This window comes from Orycteropus afer, unplaced genomic scaffold, assembly GCF_000298275.1.
Source record: "Orycteropus afer afer isolate SDZICR_OR568_19922 unplaced genomic scaffold, OryAfe1.0 scaffold00121, whole genome shotgun sequence".
NCBI classification, from domain to species: Eukaryota; Metazoa; Chordata; class Mammalia; order Tubulidentata; family Orycteropodidae; genus Orycteropus; species Orycteropus afer.
Window position 1 is genome coordinate 7,384,793 of NW_006921708.1, and position 24,055 is coordinate 7,408,847.

Below are 24,055 nucleotides of genomic sequence, written 5' to 3' on the forward strand. Positions count from 1 at the left end.
CTAGCAAGCTGCCATCTAGATGCAATGATGGGTCTCTCCTCATCAAGAAGAAAGAAGAAAACCAAAATTAATGGAAACAATCAGTCCTAGGGACTGGTACACCATCCGGTCTGCAACCTATACAACTATGAGACCAGAGGAACTAGATGGTGCCTGGCTACCACTGTCATCCACTTGAAAGGTATGTAGGAGATCCTGGATAGAGAGGGAGAACAATGTGGAACAAAACTCAAAATCATCTGGAGGAAAAAAAGAAGAAGGTGGGGTCCAGGTTTGCTGGTCCAATAGAGCCTGGTGGAACCACTGAGACTATGGCCCTTAGTTGCCTTTCAGGCCTGGAATTGAACCCACACCTGTGGTTTCCAGCCAAATAAAGTACAGGCACGTGAGTTAAACATTTACCTCAAGTAGACACACGCCCTGGAGAGAACTATCATGGGAGAAAGAAGGACTGCTTATGCACAGGGAGACAGCTCAGGGGGCAGGAGAGTATGGAGCGATGGACACTGGGAAGAAGTAACTATGGGGAGGAAGTGGGAGGGGAGCTGTTGCATTGTGGTAAACTGTGGTCAATGACCTGAGACAAAGTATATGTGAACTGCTGTATGGAAAGTGAATTTGCTCTGTAAATCTTCACCCAAATCAAAATTAAAAGATAAAAAAGAAAGAAATATTTGGAAAAAAAAAAAAAAAAAGTGATATATTAAAATCTCCTACTATTATTGTAGAGTTGCTTATTTTTCTTTACAATTCTATTCAAGTTTGGTTTATGCATTTTAGGACTCTTTCATTGGGTGCACAAATATTTGTTATTGTTATATCCTCTTGTTCAACTGACCCTTTAATCATTATATAATGTCCTTCCTTGTCTCTTTGGCTAGTTTTTGTCTTGAAGTGTATTTTATCAAAAATTAATATTGCCATTCTTGCTCTTGTTGCCATTTGCTTGATACATGTTTTTTCATCTTTTGATTTTTAGCTTATTCTTGTGTTTGTGTTTAAGGTGTTTCTCTTGTAGAGAGCATATTAATGGGTCACATTTTCTTCTCTATTGTGCTACTTTCTGCCTTTTGACTGGTGCATTTCATGCATTTACATTCAGTGCAATTATTAATAGGTATGAACTTATTGCTGTCATTATGCTGGATTTATGTGTGTGTGTATGTGGCGGGGGGCGGTTTGATGGTTTCTTTGTTCCATATATTTTTTCTGTACTAATTTCACTTTGTTTATGGATTTTTAAAAAAATCATTTTGTTCATTGCTATTGTTTCAGTATTTACTGAGTCTTTATGATTTTCTCCCTTTTTATGTTCATGTGAAGGTTTATTTATTTTCTTTGAGATTACCTTGTAATTTATTATTTTCCTAATTTATAACAACCTGTTCTATCTTGATATTGTGTTAACATCTTCACCCACTGGAAGTTCTGTAACTACACCATTTATTCTTTTTGTTTTGTAGTTGTCATTGTTTAATTTACTTTTTGTAGTTGTCATTGTTAAAAAATTGGTATCTTTGCCTAATTTCTGTCTTGTAGGTTTATTTTATTTTTTTATACTTCTTCATGTGGGTTAATTTTCAAGTGATGTTGTTATAGCTCTTAATCTCAGGTTGTTGTCTGCAATTGTTGACCCTCTGTCCTAAGGAAGTCCTAAGCATTGTAAGTCCTAAGTCTTGTAAGGTTTGTCTGATTGTTACAAATTCCTTTAATTTCTGTTTATCTGGAAATGTCCTAATCTTGCCATTATCTTTGAGGGAAGTTTTTTCTGGTGGACAATTTTTTCCTTTCAGGGTTTTATATATGTCATCTGATTGCCTTCTTATCTGCATGGTTTCTGCGGAGAAATTAAGGTTTAGTCTTACTTGTTTTCCTTTGTAGGTAACTTTTTATTTTTTCCAAGCTGCTTTCAGGTTTTTCCAAGTTGCTTTGGTTTTGGAAAGTTTTGTTATGATATGTCTTGGTGATTTCCTTTTGGGGACTATCTTATTTGGGGTTTGCTGAGCTTCTTGAATGCATATCATCCTATTTTTCATGATATTAGGGGAGTTTTCTTCCAGCAAATCGGACAATTTTCCTGGTGCATTTTTTGGTCTCTTCTTGTTCTGCAATTCTGATGAAATGTAAGTTATTCCTTTTGATGATGCCCCACAGAAGTTTTAGCCTTTCTTCATTTTTTTTTAATTCTTTTTTCTGATTGTTCCTTTTAACAGATTAGTATTAAGAGATTTGTCTTCAATTTCACTTCCAGTGATTCTATTCTACTCCTTTGTCATTCCAATGCATTATCTATTTCTGAAATTTTAGTATTAATCTGCTGGATTTTTATTTGCTGTTCTGGTATGGTTTCTAATTTTCCATTTATTTTGTCAATTTTTTAATTCTTCTAAAATTTTGTCTGTGTTTTCCTTAATTTTGTTTCCTTGATACTTATCTCAATCTATTAAAGATGTCTAAATAAAATTATTTTGAATTCCCTATCAGATAGTTCCAATAGTACTTCTTCCCCTAGATTTTCTGGTCCGACATTTTGTTCACTTGCTTAATCCATTTTGTCTTGTTTTTGTGCACATGTGATTTGAAGTTTTTTGTAGCATCCAAGACATTGTGGTGTTATTGCATTTATTTAATTGTATGTTAGTTTGCTTCATCCTTTTCCTTTGTTTCTTTTTTGTCCAATGGGGCTGATGTGCTACTCCTGTCATTGGTTTGAGAGCACTGAGGCACTAACCACATCTCTTGGTGGGTTTGCTACCAGGTGGGAGTGTGACTGTGAGTCTCTCATTGCTGGTCATATAGAGCAGCTGAGAGTAGGCTGGTTGGGTGTTAGCTCCATCTGTCATTGATTCAGTGGTTCTAGAGCAGGTGGTAGCACTCACCCATGTGGGGTAGCAGTTTTGGCAGGTATTTCTGGGTAGGGTCACTGACCCCTAACTGCTGGGGAAAGAGAGGAAAAAAAAGGAGAAGGAACAGGGAAAAAAGTAATGGGAGTGCTGAAGTAATTTCTTTTAGAAGGATCAGAACAAGGCTGGTCACTATGAGGTAGAAGTTAGAGATCCTAAATGTCCATCTTTTCCAAACTGCTGTACCACTCTATCATTGCTAACATCAACTCCTCCTCCTCCCCTCAGTACTTTCCCTCCTGTCTTAGGGTTCCATATTTCACCGTAACATGCCATAAAACTCACAAACTGCCAAGGAAATGGCTCACGTGGTGGTGGAGGCTGGGAAGCTGGCAAGTCCCAAGTCCGTGTATTGTTCTGGAGGATTCTCCTCACCTGAATGATTGCATGAGCTAGTGAACCCAAATCAGTGGGTCAGATGACCAACTGCTATCTCAAATTCAAGAGTGAGATGATAATGAACCAAACACAGGACTAGAGCAAGAGATTGAACTTTCCCAGAACATTCATATATTTGCCCTCAAGGAAACTAAGGGTAGTAACTTGAGTCACACCCTCCAGCAAGGTGGGACTCAAGATACATCTTACCCTAAACAGGCATAGAGACTGAAAGAAGGTTGGGCAATCTACTTCCATAGTGATACTGCCTCGGAACCCCAAGGAGGGGTCATTATGAGTCGGGTACAACTGGATGGCATATAACAACAACAATGGCTAGAAAGGCCATATTAAGCAATTCACTGCACTGCAGGGGGAGAAGAGGGAAGGCTTAAGAGGAAAGCAAATGAACTTTAAAAAGCAGAGAAGAAACGCTCCACAGTAGTGGTGTAAGTGCTAGCTGTCAAACATGGTTGCAACAGGAATGCAGTGCTTGCTCCATGGGAGTGCACACTGTCAGATGAAAAAGGGCAGAGGTTCATACTATTGAATATGGAGGCGATGGGGGATGGGTCACTCATTCCATGAGAGTAAAAAAAAAAAGTAGTTCAGTACTGGCATAAGCATTAGGTGCCAAAAATGGCTGCAGCAGGAACATAACTCACTCTGTGGGAGCATGCAGTACCATCCACAAAGGGGTGTGGTTAGAAGCTGCTGACCATGGAGTAGGCAAGGAGTAGGCATCCATTCTGCAGGATCAAAAACAAAAAACTAAAGGAGGGGAAGAAAGAAATACACATGTATGGTCACTGATCACCAATGTGGGTGTGGCACAGTCCTGGGCAAACAGAGGCAGTTATCTGGTTCTTGCCATGATTTTGAACACTGCTTGTAATAATTCAAAATGGACATCTGCTGTTTTTGTTCAGTCTCTTGAACTAAGCAGTATTTGATAGAGTTCTTTATCCTTTCCTTTGCAGCTCAAGTCCTTTCTATAGAGATTCTAGATTATTTGCCTAGTCTACCATCTTGGATCCTCCAGCTCCCCACTTAAATTTTAAAATAATATTCTAAAGCAATTGTCAGGCATTATTTTTACCCATGAATATTTTAGAATATATCACTAACAGATGAGGAGTCTTTATTTAAAATAAATATGTCCACAATCACCTGATAAAATTAGCTACACTAATGCTTGGGCTGTTTTCAAAATTTTGTAATTCTCCTAATTACAGGATTTAGCACATTTATTGAAAGTATATCCATTTAACTTCACTTATAAGTTTCTGAAAGGTAAGGACTAAATATTTTTCTTCTTTGTGGCTTAGGAGCTCTTCACCACCAACTGCCATCCAATCGCTTGTGACTCCTGGCAACTCCATATGTGTCAGAGCAGAACTGTGCTCCATAGACTTTGCATGCCTGTGATCTTTCATTTTCAGATCACCAGGTCTTTCTACTGAGGTGTCTTTGGGTGGTTCCAAAGTATTTAGTAGCTCATAGCAGGTATTAAGTAGATGTCTATGCAATCAAGCAACTGTTGTTATTAGTTGCTGTCAAGTTGATTCTGATTCATGGTGACCTCATGTGTGTCAGAGTAGAACTGTGCCCCATAGAGTTTTCAAGGCTGTCACCTTTCAGAAACAGATCTCCAGCCTGTCTTCCAAGCACCTCTTAATGAATTTGAACTACCAACCTTTCAGCTAGTAGTCTAGCACTTAACCATTTGTGCCACCAAGGGACTAATCAAATGGTATACAAATGAAACTAAGATTTTATTTTCTAATGGTCATGCTTGTTTGATCAAAATGTGCCTTTGAAATACCCTCTAAAATCAAACTCTTTCACCAAGAATAACATTAAACTATTGGGAAATATATTGAAACTACTAATAAGGGCTCCAAGGATAAAGTAATTCATCCAAACAGGACTCAAAAGTAAAAAAATATGATCTTTTATCCAAAATAAAACAAGTGCTTTAAAGCACACATCATGCTCACTTTTCACAATGGTCATTATTTTTTAACCACAAGTATCATAAATGGTTACTTTGGAAATGACAATCATGTTCAATTTACCTACTGCTCTGAGTTAAGAACTATGACTAAGATTGGGATTCAGAGATGCATGAAGTAGAGACCTGGGGCAGAGATGGCTGACTCCCCACCAGATTCATGCTTCCCAGCCCTTGTCTAGGGTCATTGCTGGGAAGTGATTCCTTTTTCCAGGTCCCTTTGAATCCAGGTGTACCTATATGACCAGTTCTCACCAGTGAAAAATGAGTGAAGTGTGTGTACCATTACTAACTAACTAACTCACTGCCATTGAGTCAGATCCAACTCATAGTGACCCCTCCTTGGGTTTCCGTGGTGGTATCATGGAAGTAGATTGCCCAATCCTCCTTCTGAGGAGTGGCTGGTGCATTTGAAATGCTGGCCTTCTGGTTAGCAGTCAAATGCCGTAGGCACTATGCCACCAGAGCTCCTTGTGTACCATTAGAGGGCAACATTATCAACAACTGAGTGTGCCATCCCCATGTTCTATTCCCTCAACTTTGTTATGTGCCGTCGAGTTGGCCCCGACTCATAGTGACACCTCCTTGGGTTTCCGAGGCAGTATCACTACGGAAGTAGGATTGCCCAACCTTCCTTCCGAGGAGTGGCTGGTGGGTTTGAACCGCCAGCCGTCTGGTTAGCAGGCAAGTGTCTTAGCCATTCCCTCAACTTAGGAAGCCACATAGTGGAGACATGAGATCAAAGGAGTGCGAGTCCTTGAATCACCATGTGGAACATGACCCACTGAACATGTGAACTGAGGATAAATTTCTGTTGTATTAAGACACTGAGATTCCAGGGTTTATCTATTATAGCTACTAATACTACTTTATCTAAAACAGTGTGTGTGATCTTAAAGGATAAGTTGCAAAAGAAATGTCCAAAATATAATTATAAATCAAATGTGTTAAAATACTTTTAAAAAGCCATGTACACATTGCTCTAGAGTAAACTGAACTCTGCCTTCAGGCCTCTATGAAGATGCCATGGAGAAGGTAGCGTTTCAATTTAGCTTTGAAGGAAGAAAAAAAAAAAAAAAATCCCAAGGGAAAAAGGTGTAGGCTGAGGGAAAACATGCTATTTTGTGGATGTCTGAAAGGGCATTGTATATTTTAGAGTAAGGAACACTTAGAGTAATTAGAATACAGAAGGTGTTTACATGGGTAGATGTGCAAGATGAACAGCAGGGAGCAAACTGGAGCCATCCTTGTTTGATAAATTGAAGAGTTGAGTTTTATCCTCAAAGTATGAGGGAGTCATAAAGTATTAAAGCAAAGGAGTGGTGTGACCAGTTAAGTTTTTTATGAAAATAGCCCTGGCAGCAGAGAGGAGGATATATTGCAAAAGGAAGGTCAGTATTGATATCCATATGGGTGGTTGTTGCAGAAGAGCAAGCACAAGATGATGATGTGAATCAAAGCAGGAAAGTTGGGAAGGAAATGTTAAAGTCATCTATGTAGACATTCATTCATCCATCCACCCATATCTACCTGCTGTACTCCACCTTTGTGTCACAGATGACATTATGGGTGAACAGGAATGAAAGATCCCTGCCACCATGAAGTTTACATTCCAATGAGGAAAGAAAGGCAATAAAGAAATAAATAAGGTAACTGTTGATTGTGAACATATCAAAGGAGATAAACGAGGTAATAGGAGGAAAGGGCAAGTTTAGATTGTGGGCCAAGGATGATTCTCCATGGATATAACATATCAATTGAGAAATGAATGAAAGACATCAGCTATGAAGTGAGTCAAAAGACGAGCATACCATGAAAAGGAACAATTACCCAGGCTCTGAACCATTATGTCTGGAGGATGGCTAGAAAAGGAAAGAAAATCTAAGAGAGGCAATAGGAAAGGTATGAAGGAGTCAAATCATGTGGGTCAAGGTAAAATGTTTGAATTTCATCATAAATACAATGAGAAACCAAGGAAAGGCTTAAAATAGGGAAGTGCATTAAATGATTCAGGCTTTTAAAATGATCCTTCTGATTATTTTTTGTAGAAGTTATTATAAGGTAGCAAGAAAGGAGGCAGCAATAACATTTAGGCTATTATCTTGGATGAGAAATGATAGTTTCTTAGATTAGAGTTGGGACCAACAGAGAAGAGAAGGAGGAAGATTCTAGATACATTTTTGAGGAAGAATTGAAAAGACTTACTTATAAGTGGATGGATGAGGAAAAGGGAATATTCATGGATGACACCTGGGTTTTTCACTTGAGATTCTGAGTGGAATGTGGTGCTTTTTCTTAAAATGGAAAAAAGAGGAAGAGGAATGGGATTTGAAGGAGATAGACTGAAAGAGTGTAGTAAGGAGCTCTTTCTTGACTATGTTAGGTTTAGGATGCACAGTCACCCATATAAATAGGTTATGTAGGTAGTTGGATGTATGAGTCTGAAGCTCTTTGGGAGAATCTTTTGTTGAAGATAGAAATTTTAGAGTCATCACATAGATTTAATCTAAAGGGAATTGATGAGATCACTCAGGGAGAGTGTAGATGGGGAATTCAAGGAGGCCCAATACACAATCCAGAGACACTCAACATTGAAGGGTCAGGGAGAAGCAAAGAAGCCAGCAATGGTCAAATGAAACTAACCAGGAAACTGGTGTCATGAAACCAAGGGACATGAAGTACTCCCAAAAGGAGGGTGATGATCCTACAGAATGTTACTGAGAGGGAAAAAATAGTGAGGAGAGCAGGTGTCCAGTGAACTTAGAACACAGAGCTTTTGAATGACTTTCATAGGGGCAGTTTCAGTGACAAGATAGAAATGGAAACTAGATTTTGATAGTTTAAAAATACATGAGGAAGAGCAAGTATAGACCATGCAAGTTCAGAAATCACTTTCTAAATGTTTTGTTATAAAGAAAAGCATTGAAACAAAGTGACATCTGGAAGAGGGTATAGGTTTAGGGAAGGATTTTTCTTGAAGAAGGAGTGACATGGTACACATGTTGGGGATTTTTTTACCAGAGAGGGATAAATGGAAGGCACAACAAAGAGAGTGGTAAATTAAAAGATAGAAGTCCTGGAGGAGGCAAAATAGGACAGCAGGAAGAACCACCACCTACAGCCATACAGTCTGGGCACTGCACAACTTCAGGGTGCACTAGTCAGTCAGATAGACTGAAATGAGGTACAAAGAAGTAGCTTAGATGGGATGCTGAGCAAAAATAGAGGAATGAATTTTTGCTGGGAGCAGAGAAACTCCTTTCATGATAAAATGTGGACGTGGAAGACAGGATTGGCTGGTCAGTGGTAGATGAGGGCTCTCTTCTCATGACTCAAAGAACAATGCAGTGAAAGTATGATCTGAAAAGGGAGGAAAGGGTGCTGGAGATTTGAGAAGAAAAGATGGCATGGGCATTGGGAAATTCAAAATACCATGTGTTAATAATCAAGAACATTCCCTTTACAAAATTATTTATAACATACTCACTGCCATCGAGTTGGTCCCAACTCCTAGTGAACTCTCCTTGGGATTCTGAGGCAGTATCTGTACAGAACTAGATTACCCAGACTTCCTTCCAAGGAGTGGCTGCTGGGTTTGAACTGCCAGCCTTCTGGTTAGCAGTCAAGTGCCTTAGACATGCTTTAATTCATTTCTACCTTTTGGTTTTCAATTTCATATATTAGGTAGGAATGTCTTCACTAATGATTTGAGATGGGCAATGCCATTCAGATGAATTCTAAGGAGAAAGTCCTGTTCCTAATTTAAGTGTCAAAATGTAACTCCAAACAATATAGTCTTTAAAAATTGATCAATACCTTCATAATTATGCAAAAAGGCAAAAAAGAAAAAAGAAAAAAAAAACACATAGAAATAGAACTCACCTTATTAGGGAAGTTTATGAGGTCACGCAGCATAATAATAGAATTAATTATTTCTTCCTGACCAGGAAAAAAAAAAAAAAAAGGAAAGTTAGCTTAACCGCTTTAAATGTATACAATTTACAGCTTGCTTATGAAGAAATAAAGGAGATGTCATGCTTTTCAGCTGAAAGACTGACTGCAGGCTATTCTTCAGAGAGACCAATACCTTGGCCTCAAGTTTTTCCTAGCACTCCAGCATCTGTGCTCTTACATCCTATCCTGGCCAGCCTCACCATACTTCATCAGGCAACTGACATGAGTAAAGAGGAAATAAGAGAACAGAACAAAGTTTTCAAAAAGGTTAATCGAGAACGAGGAATGAGGGGAAAATGTTGGTTCAAGAGAAAATATACCTATAATTTGTTTTTTGTGTGTATAAATGAGAAAAGACAGGTGTTCAGAAATGCTGTGAGCAAGGAAAGCATCATTTTAAAATATGAGTATTTCTTTAAAATTTTCACGATAATGAACTTAACTCTCCAGTATATCATTCTTTTCTACATAAAATCATATTAGATTTTCATAATTTTCATTTACAGCAACCTTAACAGAATTCTCTGTGATGATGATTGAAGTCTATCAGTCTATCTCTGTTTTAAGCCATCAGCATTCACTTGTGAAATACAGAAGAAAGGTAGAGAGGCCACAGACATTTATCTTAAAGCCAGACTGAGTCACTGGTCTCATTTCTTGATTGCATTTCTTAAACATTACCATTTGATTGTGAGCCAACCAGTCACAGGTCCTCCTGTACTGATATAGGTCCAGAGGCAATGAACTCACACTGTTCTGGGCCCTACCTGATCTGCAAAATCTAGTTTGCATACTGAAGAAATGAATGCATCCTGTATTCGTGACCACTGGCCACATAAAGGGCCTCTGTTCTCCTTAGCCAAACAACTCAGGATCCTGGTGATCATGGTGATATAGTTCCTGATTTCCAGGTAACTCCCCATCAACAGGAGGATGGATAGGTTTTTCAGGCTGGAATTATATCTGAAGAAAACATAAGAGTAATCACACTTCAGGGCAGCTCATGTACCATGGTGACGGCACTGCCTAACAGGAAATTTGCCAACTGTTGCCACAACATCAGAAAGCAAATACTCTTTGCTCATGCACAAGCTACACTAAATAATAATAGAGCAGTTAAGAACAAATATCTGGTAAGTCAACAGTTGCTGCAGATGGATGAGGGGTATAGGAAAAAGGGAGAGAGAAATTGATTGCAGGAGGCATGAAAGAACCATAGGTCACAGACCTTCTGTCTGAGTTAAGGGATGGAAGGGAGAATCTCTCAAGCAGATCAAGAAACCACTCATTTTTCTGCCTATATTTACAATATCATATCTCATCCCTTTTATCAGCACTGAAACAGGAACAAGAAGACAAATCAGAGAATGGTACAAAAGCATAATGGCAAATGAGGCAATGTAGTCCAGAGTCAGATAAAGATATGACCACAGCTATAGCTGACTAAAATTTCTCAAAGCATCTAAATAAGTGATGTTGGTAGTTGGTGCCCAAACCTACACCACATGGACAACTGCATTGTACTTGTGGTTTGATGTAAACCCACAATTTTATGACTTCAGATTTCAATCACTGGGCATTTATTTATTTGTTTACAAACTGCATATTTCACTTATTTTGACATGGCAGGATATTATGATATAGCAGGAAGAGACTTATTCATGAAAGCAGTCCTTGCTCCGAAATTTCCTTGCTGTGTGACCACAGCATCGTTATTTAACTGAGCTTCAGTTTCCTAATGTGTAAAATGCATACTCACAGGATCATCGCAAAGAGTAAAGAAATAAATTGCAAACTAATTTCTAATCAATTATAAAAAAGTTTCCACTGGGGGAGATGTAGATGGGGAGTGACTGCTATGAGTGTAAGAGTTTGAGTGATGATGGTAGTGTTCTAAAATTAGACTATGATGATGATTGCACAGCTCTGTAAACATACTAAAACCACGTTGAATATTATATAAATGGTATGAACTATATGGAATATAAATAGTATCTCAATAAAACTGTAAAACAAAAAGAAGAAAGTGCTTTCTAGGCTCTGAAGAACACACATAAAAACTATGGACATACCAGTTAGAAGGATTACTGTGATAGGGCAATTTTTTTTTTTTTTTTTGCTTATTATAAGGTGAGTCCCTGCCACTCTTTCATTCCATCTTGTGGCCAACTTGGAAGAGAGTCATCTCTGGAGGAAATCAAACATTGTTCTAGAATGTCCCAGTGCAGCATTACTCACAGATCCTCGCCGATGCAGTAATTCACAGAGGCTACATTCCTATGGTAACGGGGGAGTACAGTCACTGCCACAGCACAGGGCTGTAACTTAGAGCCTTCACCATCTGTGATCTCAGTGAAAACCATGACTGTAAGAGAACATGGAAGAGGAGAATCATTCTGGACATATGGGCTATAGCCAATTGAACAACACATGAGGATGGGTTCATTCTGGCAAGTTTAAAGTGTAATGAAATTGCAAGGTAAGTTCCCCAAATTTCTTACACTCTGGATTTCAGAAAATCAATAAAGAGAACCTCTGTTGAGTAGATCTATGTGCTTACTATGGTGATGGATATATAATACAAGGGATATCAAAGTAAACCAAGGAATGAGTGATGAACTTAAGGTTCTCCCATCCTTCTAGGGAGACCAACAAGCTGACATAAAAACATTAAGCAACTATACCAGACAGGGAATGCTAAACAGATAGGGGCAGACAGTAATGGTCAGAAGAGTGAGAAGTGAAAAATCACTGTGTCTGAGGGATCAGGAAATGATTCATTCATTCTCATGCTCTTGCTCATTCATCCATTTGACCAGTAAGTGTTATGTGCCTGCTGCTGTCTAAGATGCAACAGGTGCAAGGACCAGTCTTTGCCATCAAGCAACTCAGTGAATTCAGGATTATAGCTATACTGATAATGTGATGAATGCTAAAATAGAGTTATGGCATGGGGGCCATGTTGTTGTTTGTTGTTAGGTGCCGGTTTGTCATCTGTGACTCACAGTGACCCTATGTACAACAGAATGAAACACTGCCTGGTCCTGTGCCAGCCTCATGATCCTTGCTATACCTGAGCCCATGGTTGCAGCCACTGTGTCAATCTATCTTGTTGAGGGCCTTCTCCTTTTTCATTGACTCTCCACTTTACTAAGCATGATACCCTTCTCTGAGGAATGGTCCCTTCTGACAACATGACCAAAGTAGGTTAGATGAAGTCTAGTCATTCTCCCTTCCAAGGAGCATTTCAACTGCACTTCTTTTAGGACAGATTTGTCTGTTCTTTTAGCAGTCCATGGTACTTTCAGTATTCTTTGCCAACACCACAACTCAAAATCATCAACTCTTCTTTGGTCTTCCTTCTTCATTGTCCAGCTCTCACAAGCATATGAGGTGATTGAAAATACCATGGCTTGGGTTAGGTGAACCTTAGTTTTCAAGGAGACATCTTTGCTCTTCAGCAATTGAAAGAGGTCTTTTGCAGATTTGACTAATGCAATACATCATCTGATGTCTTAATTGCTGTTTCCGTTGGTGTTGTTTGCAGAATCAAGTAATATGATGTCTTTGACAACTTAAGTCTTTTCTCCATTTATCATGATGCTCCTTATTGGTCCAGTTGTGAGGATTTTTGTTTTCTTTATATTGAGGTGTAATCCATACTTCGGACTGTAGACTTCAATCTTCATCAGTAAGTGCTTCAAGTCATCCTTACTTTGAGCAAGTAAACTGTGTCAACTGTGTATCATAGGCTGTTAATGAGTCTTCTTCCAATCCTGATGCCATGTTCTTCTTCATACAGTCCGGCTTCTAGGAGTATTTGCTCAGCATACAGACTGAATAAGTATGGTGAAAGGATACAACCTTGATGTACTCCATTCCTGATTTTATACCATGCAATATCCTCTTGTTCTATTTGAACTACAGCCTCCTGGTCTATGTACAAGTTTCTCACGAGCACGATTAAGTGTTTTGGAATTCCTATTCTTCTCAATGGGAGCTCTGGTGGTGTAGTGCCTAAGGCATTCGACTGCTAACCAGAAGGCTGGCAGTTCAAACCCACAGCCACTCCTCAGAAGGAAGATGGGGCAATCTACTTCTGTAGTGATACTGCCTCAGAAACTCAAGGAGGGGTCGTTATGAGTCAGGTCTGACTTAACAGCACATAACAACAACAACAATTCTCAATTTTATCCATAATTTGTTATGATCCAAAGAATGAAATATATATATTGTAATGGAGGTCAAGGGATATATTTCAACCACAAACTAAATGATGTGTAGAAATGTGACTTGCTTAGAGAGCAAGGTAAAAAAAAAAATTGAATGAGTTCTGAAAGTCTGTGTGGAGATATAGGAACATGGCAGGAAATGGCTTATTGGAGACTCAAGATTCACTTCACATGACATGGATGGGCTCAATTTGTAGTGAGAAAATTGTAGGTGAAGCTCAGTGTGGTAGATGATGGTCATTTGGTGAAGGGCCACAGACAGAGTCAAATGAACCACACAGAAAGATCAATGCATAGTTGCACCCTACCTGTCATCATAAGGGTATTCTCAACCTAAAATATAATGCTAAGAATCTGGGACTTAATATTGAAGGTCAGTGGTTCTCACAATGTGGTCCATGGACATTTGCATCTCAATCATCAGTATCTACAAACAAATTTTGGGCTTCACCATCACCCCAAATTCTGAGTCCATAGATATTGGATGAGCCCTGGAAGCTGCAGTTTTAACAAGTACCTAAGGATAACATTGGTCCTGTTAATCAAGACAACGGATATAGAAGGAGTATATTTCAGGTAAGACTCTATTTAGTTTTGACATACTGAATCTAAAAGACCTTTATGACATTCATGCAAGAGATGGGACAGGATAAGATATGTATTAAATATTCCTAAAAATACTTATTTGCTTATGTTTTTTTTTTTTTTCTTATGAATCTTGAGTTCAGATATTCACAGGAAATTATAATACAGATATTGACAGTTACGCTCAAATACCTTGCTTTTGAATTATCTGAGTAACATCACTAACCCTGACACTTCTCAGTGACTGTAAATTAAATGCTGGTTCTATAAATTTATGCTAAGGAAACTTTTTGTCCAATACATAGCTAAGGCCCTGCCCCAAGTTTCTTTCATTTTCATATCTTCCTGATCCTATGGTCAAAAAATGGCCTCTTTGACAGAGGCCCCATAAACCCCTTTATACACCACTTTGTGAGAGTCACTGCCAAGCCGTAATATAACCAACTACCATGAGAAGTGTGCTCATTATGAGTTTCACTTCCTCTCCTCTAGAACCAAGTCCTCTTATGACCCAGAAGTCCATAGCTGCATGCCTAACATCAATAGGTGGGGTAGTTTGAGATGAGCATCCATTTAGATAAAAAATTCCCCAAGATGGATAGTGAGTACAATTTTAATGTTTTAAGAATTTGTTAAGGCAGGCCATTGAAAATTGCATTCACTCATTCAAACAACATTTATTGCACTGATTACCTAGTCTTGTTGCTTGACTCCAAGAAACCTCAGAAAGGTAAGACAGGAATACAAAACAATTATGACAGAAAGCAGAAAGAACATGATCCCTTAAGAAATTACAAAGAGTAAAATAAGTAAAATAAAGGCAAACATTTTATGACCTCATTTATATAAAAAGGTAAGAAAAAGCAAATTATAGAGACCAGTTTATTAGTGGTTACCAGAGATAAGAAGGAGGAGAAAAGGGTTATTGCTTATGGAGTACTGTTGCAGTACATAAAAAACTCACTGCCGTTGAGTTGGATCCAACTCAGAGCAACCTCTCCTTGGGTTTCCGAGGCGGTATTGCCCAATCTTCCTTCTGAGGAGTGGATGGTGGGTTTGAACCATCAGCCTTCTGGTTAGCAGTCAAATGCCTTAGGCACTACGCCATCAGAGCTCATGTTTCAGTATATATATATATATGTGTGTGTGTGTGTGTGTATGTTAAAAAACATATGTATGTTAAAAAAAAATTAAAAAATAAATAAAAAATCCTCACTGCTGTGGAGTCAGATCTGACTCATAGTGATGCCTCCTTGGGTTTCTGAGACAGTATCACTAAAGAAGTGGTTTGCACAATCTTCCTTCCAAGGAGTGACTTGTGGGTTTGGACTGCCAGCCTTCTGGTTAGCAGTCAAGTGCTTTAGGCGCTACGCCACATTTATTAAAGTAGGGTTGTATAGCCAATTATTGTAATTGCTCTCAGTAAGTTGTACATCTGTAAAAAGTTGGAATTAGAAAAAAATGTGTGATGAACATATTTACAACAACAGAAGAGTAGCTGCTGAGGCTACTCTTCTGTACGACCAAACCCCATGGGATATGATTCCTTTACTTGGAGGTTAAGGGCCATGGTTTCATGAGGCATCCCAGTTAATTGGCTAATAACATGTTGAGTGCTTCTGTTCTACCTTGTAGTTCCTTGCATATTGCCTGGGGTCTTAAAGGCTTCAAGTAGCCATCTAAGGCACAATAATCGGTCTCTATTTATCTGGAGCAACTCAGGAAGAGGGAAAGTCAGAGACCAGAGGAGATATGAAATGTGTGGCTAATTGTTCTCCAAAACAACTGCTTCCTTTGCCATGAGACCAGAAGAATTGAATGGTGCCTTGCTACCATTACTGAACATTTTGATCAAAGATTCTATAGAAGAATCCTGATCCAAAGGGGGAAGATGCAAAACATAATTTCATATTCTTATGGAATCCACACTTCCTGGAGCAATGGAGGCTGGATGAACCCTGGCAGGTATTGCCCTAAAACAATCTTTAAACCTTAATCCAGAAACATCTCCTGAAGTCTTCTTAAAACCAGAAAATAGTTGAGCTTATCCAGTTAAAAATATCTCCCTTGAGCATTATGCTCTTTTAAGAACTATCTATATGGGACCATATTGAAAACAGTAACTAGAAAGAGTAGATAGAAAACTTAGGGGCAATGAGTTTATGTTAATGAGGAAAGAATAACTTAGAAAAGGAGGGTGAGAATTGTTGCACAACTCAAAGAATGTAATCAATCAATGCTACTGAATTATACATGTAGAAACTGTTGAATTAGTATTTGTTTTTCTGTGTATATTCTCAACAAGAACAAAATTAAAAAAAAAAAAAAAATACAAAGCACCTTTATCAGTAAGCTTTTCCTCAATTTAATTGACCAAAATCCAGAAGAAGTTCTGACTACCACAAACAGGAGGTTTCAGGCAATGTTTCATGAGGAAAAAGGCATTTTAGCTGGGCTAAAAAGAGAGGTGGGATTTAATTAAGGCAAGTAAATTGAACTAGTTCATATTTTTGGCTGAAAGCTTACGAGCCCAAATCAAAGAAACTTCTATATCAGTAAATTTCAACTTTGACTGCACATTGGAAGAATTTAAAAGTTTAAACAAAATTCTCATCACCAGAAATTCTAATTTAATTGGATGTATATTCTGCAGAACCAAAACTTTCTTAAAAGTGATGCCAAATAACATCACCATCCTGCAAGTTGAGATTAGTTCTCAGGCATTGGTTTAGAACTGAACAAGACATTACAGATGGGAGGAAGAAGTTACCAACACTGAGAAATTCTGTTTGCTTTGAGATTCTAACTGCTACCTCATTTCTGACTTTCAAAGCTCCTTCAATATTGGTTTACCACTACCCATCTCATTTTCTTCTTAGGGGAGTACCCTGATATGGTTTAGACTATAGTAAATGTAAGACTTACCAGATAGGGCATATTTCACTAGAAAATAGAGGATATCTTGGTCTTAAAATTATAATTCACATAGAAAAAAAAAAGATTTTTGTCATTTTAACATTTATATTATGCTGTGGTTAAAACTTAAGATATAAAATTAATTAATTGATCATATTACTAATTTTCTTTTTGTACCACAGAGTAAAAATTAGCCTAAATTAAAAAGTGTTAAGCTTATCAATATGAAAAAATAAGAATTTTGTTTTCTATATATATACAGTTTTGCAGTTTTGGAAACCAGGAAAAAAGGGTAGAATCCTAAGTAAACAAAGCAATAGACCAAATTTATACTGTGACTTACCTCTATAACTGTCCAATGGCTCACCAGCTGGTAAAGCAAAATAATACTGGGCATCTCTCCCATGGTACAAAGTACGTTTGGAGGAATTTCCTATCCGGTAACTAAATTCATAATGAAAATCCTATAATCCATTGAACAGGGAGCAAAAAATAGTGTAGATGAGCAAACTAGAACTTACATCACCAATAAATATCTATATACCTATATCCTTCATTCCACCTGAGAACATTCTTTTTTACAGACAGGAACAGGCCAAATAATAACTAAATCAAACCTAAAACCTATTGTTGTAGAATTGATTCTGACTCATGGCCACCTTATATGTGTCAGAGTAGAATTGTGCTCCATAGGGTTTACAAAGGCTGATATTTTAGAAGTAGATCACCACGCCTTTCTTCTGAGGTGCCTCTGGGCATACTTGAACCTCCAATTCTTTGGATAGCAGCCAAGCATGTTAACTGCACCACTCAGACATTCCCAATAACTAAATAAGAGTTCACAGATTTACAGCACATGGGAGCTTACTTCCCACCCTTTCCACAGAGCTCAAGTATGCCTTAGATTTGTTCTCATGACATTTTGCTCTCACTGCACTAGACTCTTCCATGGTTGCAGAATCATAAACCATCACTGGCCTCCTGGATTAAACACCAGGAGATTTCCAGCTCAGGGATGCAATATAGAGGTGAGAAGGAGAGAGTTCATGTGCAATGGTGTCATGTTCAGAAGCAGAGGGCATGTAAACTAGGCCTTAAATGAAGGCCAGATTTTGGATCCTACCGAGAGGACAAGGATGATTTCCTGACAGAAGAGACAACATAGGCAGGGCACACAGATAGGGAAAAGTCAGAAGTTTATGGCCCAGAGAATGGTGAAGATTGATGTGATGCCAAGATAGAAAGTCCAGGTCTCGTCAAATCATTCATGTCATTATAACTACTGCAGTCCTGCTACCCAAACTCAGAATGGAACAGTAGATATTTTAAATCCATCCTTGCATTTGATACTGGCATGGCCCTGTGAAAACAATACATTTGTTTTCTCCACTGCACAAGTTAGGAGGGTGAGTATTCAAGTCTGAGCTGCAATTGGACTCAGATACTGAATTCAGACCCCTCACTGTTTTTTTTTTTTTTTTAATTTTTAAAAGTTTGTTTTACATTCAACATTATGTGTACATTTAGTTTCATTCCCCATTTACCAAGTCCAACCCTAACCCAGTCTCCTCCCCTTCCTGCCCAGTAACACTGCCCCTGTACCCCTCATAGTTATGCACTCTTGTTTGCCCTCCATGTGAATGTTGCCCCTCTGGTGCCTGTGATCGATTGCTCCAAGGGATGTATTTCCATAGAGTATGTGGGTACATCACCCTGGGTTGAGTGGTCTGCATGTACATCTTGTTTACTATTAGGCCAAGAGCCAGCCCCAGGGAGTGAGCTTTATCCCAGGCCCAGAATGTATTCCAGGACGGTAGTATTGGGGGTCTCACCAGACTCCATCTGACCAGTAATTCTGGTCATTATTGAGTTGTTGGATTTTGTTCCATGTTTTTCCTCCCAACCTATCCAGGATCTCCAGATTTAATCCTTTCCTGAGTGACTGGCATTGGTAGCCAGGCATCATCTAGTTCTTTTGATCTCAAGGGCCATCATGTCCTAGGGCTGTTTATAAATGCCCTTGTTTTTGTTTGCACTCTTCTTCACATCTGATGATAGCAGACCATTAGGTGCATCTTAGATGGCTGCTTGAAAGCTTTTAAGACCCCAGTCACTACTCACAAATGTAGAATGAGGAACATTGCTTTTATGTATTTTGTCGTGCCAATTAAGTCTGGTGTCCCCCAGTACTATGGTCCTAAGTCAGTAGATCTGTTAGATCTCTCTCCCACAGTGTCTGGGTGTCTGTAAGGGATTAGTCTGTGTCTGTCTTCTATTGTTTCTGTAAGGATTAAAGATATTTTCTATCACTGGTATCTGTACAAGATTAGCCTGTTGAATCTATCCTGGGTCCAGAGTATACTCCTGATCACTTGTCTATCTCCTATGTGTACAATTCGGTGTCCTTCCTTTTCCTAATGTTATCAGGGTGGTCACAGGCTCTTTCCATACATCCCTCCCCTTATCCACATCAGCGTGTGGGCCCCAACTAGCGTGGAATTAATCCCTCCCCTTACCTCTCCTCCCCAGTAACCTACAAAGTGAGTTCCTTTCACAAGAAAACCCTTCTTTGTCTTTTTACAGTAATGGGCTCATACAGTATTTGTCCTTCTGTGATTGACAGATTCTATCACTTTAAATAACTGGCCTATTATCTGGTACAATGCCCACTTCACTGTCACAACCACTAATTGAAGCCTTTCTATTCTGACTGTACTTTAAAGCAATGTCCCTACGTACATATCCTAGCGAATGGGCAACATTTTCTTCATCCTGTGACCTAAAGACATCATGCCTTTCCTGCTGTCCTGTGCTGGCCCCTGCTCAGACTTTGCTTCCTATCAGAATGCTCCTCCTTCTACCCTAGGTGCTATTCTGGTCTCTTACTGTGGGAATGATGGTAAGGGAAGGATATGACTGCTTATGTTTCAGCAACTTTCCAACAGGAACTTTAAAACAAATCCCCAAAGAGCTTGCCATAACCTCCAATAGTTGGCACTGCCTTTGATCTTTCATGATGACAGAGGATTGTCAATACGTACCAGTTTTCCTGACATGCAGAAAATACTGAAGATGGTGTGCGCCTCATGGCCATGATGGGGCTGTACCTGACAAGCTACATCCTGTGGGCCTCTGTTGACTGTCAAGTACAGCTGAGCTTTACCTAGCAAGATGTGTTTTGAAGCTAAAGAGAAAGATTAAATGGATCTTATATACAACATAGAGAATTACAGTTGCATAGGACTACATTTTTATGGTACAACCTTATAGCAGTGGTTCTCAAAATGTAGTCTATGGGCCACTGGCATCACCATCACCTGGGAAGTTGTTTGAAGTACAAATTTGTGGGCTTCACCTCAGATATAATGAATCAGAAACCCTGGAGGTGAGATTCAGCAATCTGCTTCAACAAGCCGTCCAAGTGATTTTGATGTGGTTAAAGTTTGAAAATCACTAGAATACAGTATTCATTAATATAATGAACACTTATTGGCTGTTTATTATGTAAAGCAGGAACAATCCTAGGTCCTGGGGAAATAGGTAAGGACCAGACAGACCCATTCCTTGTCCATGTGGTGCCCTCTAATGGTCAGTCAGAAACAACAACCCCTACAGAAATCAAAGTCTAAGGGAGACAAAATACCAATGAACACATCACCCTAGCAAAACAAATTATCTTCATTCTCCCGGATCCCCTTAAAGCCATATTCATACACACATAAATATAGCTTAGGTGAATTTATAGAACTGATGAAATTTTATATTTTGCTTTTATTAGCTGAATTAATATCATAATTATTTGACCTGTTGCCATATAGTTTTCAAAATCACTGTTAAAAATAGCAGCACAACATTCCTCTGAGCAAATAATCTGTAATATCCATAACTATTATTACCCAATGATTAAAAATTTTAGTTAGTTTTCATTTTTGGCTATTATTTATGACCTTAAAGTAGATATCCTCATACATACAGATTCTTCTTACTTTTAATATCCTTTTCTTGAGATTAATTATTGAAGTGGGATTTGTATGACCAATTTTTTGAAAATGTTGATGATGTTGATCATAACCATGATAGCAGATACTGTGTTGAGCCTCTGCTACACTTCGGGTACAGTGCAAGGTACTATTCATCTACTTTTGTTAGGAGTTATACCAACTGTGGAAGACAGATATTATAACAAAAATAAAATTAAAGAAGAAAGAGAGATTGATTTGGCCTCACTGACCCAAGAAAATCTTCACAAAGAAGTCACATTTGAGCAGAGTCTTAGGGTATTAGTAGTATACTGGACTAACAAGGGGACTGGGGGAAAAGGATAGGCAATGGAGTGAAAATAAGCATAAGGGGAAGATTTAGGGTCATGTTAAGTGAGCTGCTAACATGGAGAATCTACTGACATGGAGGATAGAGGGAGGTGAGGCAGATGAACTGGAGCCAGACTCCCACCTCAATGACAAGTCAAAGACACTAGATGGTCCTGTGAGGATGGGGGTGGGCTCTCAGGAGTTTCCTCGATGAGTCAGGAATGTAATGGGTGCTAGTAGTGCCTAAGGCACTTAACTGCCAACCAGAAGGCTGGCAATTCAAACCCACCAGCCCCTCCTCAGAAGGAAGATGGGGCAATCTACTTCCATAGTGATACTGCCTCGGAAACCCAAGGAGGGGTCGCTATGAGTCGGGTCCAACTTGATGGCACATAACAACAACAGCAACTTGGATACATTTCAGAGACAAAAGGATAGAGGTTTAGATGAAAGGCAAAGGGTATTTGTTGTAACAAAAGCACCCTGCATCTCTCTTGTGCCAAAAAGGTTTATAAATGGAGTGGAAAAGGTAGAGGGATGTTTACAAAAATATAATCTCAAATCATGAGAATCAGAATTGATTCTTGGTGATCTCACTGAGCCTCACCTAACAAGTTTTTTGGAAGAACGTTAACCTAGTGTTTCTTCCAGAGGGTTATAAAGAAGTTAACACAGAATGCAAAATTGGAAATGTGTGATAGATTTTAATTAATACAAAACATGTGGGCACCGAATCAAACTTATCTGTAGATAAGCTGAAATCCCTCTGTTTTATATACAGCTAAAACCTTCTACACTGTCTAGAAATTACCTGAAAGGAAGGGAGTATCTAAATATAATGGGAATATAAATCTACCCGCAAGTACAGGTCATATACAGGACATGTATAACTAATATTTATGGAGTGATCCTCTCAATGAGAATTAGAAAGCTTGATAATGAATTTTTAAAAGTTTTTTTTTAAAACATTGGAGAACTCCCAAAAGAGTCCTTGAGAGATCAAGATCCAAGAGAGAAGGAAAATGCATTGAGGTAAAGCATATATGGTGCTCCCTTTTTTCTCCTCAAGGCATGTGCTTAAAACCAGGAGCTCCAGAGGTAATAAGAGATTTCAGTAGTCTTATGGCACCAACAGAGGGAAAAACTGGCATATGGGCCAGACTAGAAGAAAGGAATCAAGGATACACACCAATAGAGATCCCAAAAGCTCATTATAAGGGTAAAGGTGAAAACAGATCAACTTCGGAAAGCCTGAAGTCTAGCTTAAAATAAATTAATCTCAGATATATTAAGGTATAATACCTCTCTTTCTAACTGCTGCCTACACCAAAAGCAAATACTCTCTATAGTAAGTGGCATTGACTAGAGCCTCATCAATTTACAAGAACAATGGCATTCAAATAAAAAGCTATAGGCATATCTTTCCAGAATGAAGAGTAAGTGAAAAAACAGATATTTAAAAGAGACAGACAAATCACCCAGATGGTGGAGGAGTTTTCAGATATGGACTTTAAAATAAGTGTGATTAATATATTTTAAAAATTGGTGAAAATTTTTATTAAATAACTGGGAATGGTGAGAAAGAATTATATGAAAATTCTAAAACTGACATAATAAATAAAACTAACTTAAATGATGGCTTTAATAGCAGATAGTCCACAGTTGAGAAGACTAGTAAAATACAAGATATGTCAGAAGAAAATGCTCTGAATGAAAAATGGAAAAGCAAAAAGATGGAAAATAAGGAAAGAAGTGTAAGAGAAATATGGGACATGATAAAAAAGCTAACATTTGTTTGACTGGAGTCTCATGGGAAAAAAGAGAACAGAACTAACATTTGAAAAGTCAATAGTTAAGAATTTTCCAAAACTGATTAAAATCATTGAACCACAAAGTCAAGAAGGGTAATAAACTCCTTGAAGATTGTATACAAAGGAAACCATACTGATGTACATCATAGTGAAGCAGCTGAAGACCAGGAATAAAGAGAAAATTTTAAAATACCCAATAAAATAAAATTAAAAACTCACTGCCAGAGAGTCAAGTCCAACTCATAGTAATCCCTTCTTGGGTTCCCAAGGTGGTATCTCATAGCAATCCCTTCTTGGGTTCCCAAGGTGGTGCCCCGTCTTCCTTCTGAGGAGTTGCTGGTGGGTTTGAACTGCCAGCCTTCTGGTTAGCAGTCAAATTAGTTTCAAAGTCGACAATAAAATCCATAAGACAATGAAAGGATATATTTAAATGATGAAAGGAAAAACTGTCAACCTCTAACACTACATCCAGCAAAAAAAAAAAAAAAAACTTCAGAAATGAAGGAAAACTCAAACATCTTCAGACAAAGAAAAACTTAGAGAATTTGTAACTAGCACATCTGCACTAAAAGAAATTATAATAATGTAATATTTCTTAAAGCAGAGGGACAAAACCTAAGATTGAATCATGTATGTACCAAAAGGAATATAGAACACTGAAAAGGGTAGACATGTAAATTTAAATGACAGTCAACTATACAAGATAATAGCAACAGCATTTTGTTAAGTTTACAATATATGTAGAAGTTATTGGCAAACTGTTAAGGAAGAAATCAACTTATCCAGTTGTTCATCACAAAAAAAAAAAAAAAGAGTGAAATTATACAACCACTTGGAAATTGGTATGGTAATCCTCGCCAGCATTTGTCATTTTCTGTCTTGTTGAACTTTGCTACTAGTGCTGGAGCAAGATGGTACCTCATTGTTGTTTTGATTTGCATCTCTCTCATAG

The 24,055-nt window shown here is 38.3% G+C and overlaps 1 protein-coding gene across 1 annotated transcript in view; it reads right to left on the minus strand.

Annotated features, from left to right (window-relative positions):
* PKD1L1 (polycystin 1 like 1, transient receptor potential channel interacting) overlaps positions 1 to 24,055 on the minus strand; it is a 256,681-nt gene that overhangs the window by 108,632 nt on the left and 123,994 nt on the right. The window contains exons 17-21 of the mRNA XM_007944144.1: positions 20,024 to 20,166; positions 17,326 to 17,446; positions 11,488 to 11,614; positions 10,017 to 10,212; positions 9,178 to 9,234 (exon numbers count right to left, since the gene is read on the minus strand). Of these exons, the coding sequence (XP_007942335.1) occupies positions 9,178 to 9,234; positions 10,017 to 10,212; positions 11,488 to 11,614; positions 17,326 to 17,446; positions 20,024 to 20,166 (644 nt within the window). The remainder of the gene's footprint in view (positions 1 to 9,177; positions 9,235 to 10,016; positions 10,213 to 11,487; positions 11,615 to 17,325; positions 17,447 to 20,023; positions 20,167 to 24,055) is intronic.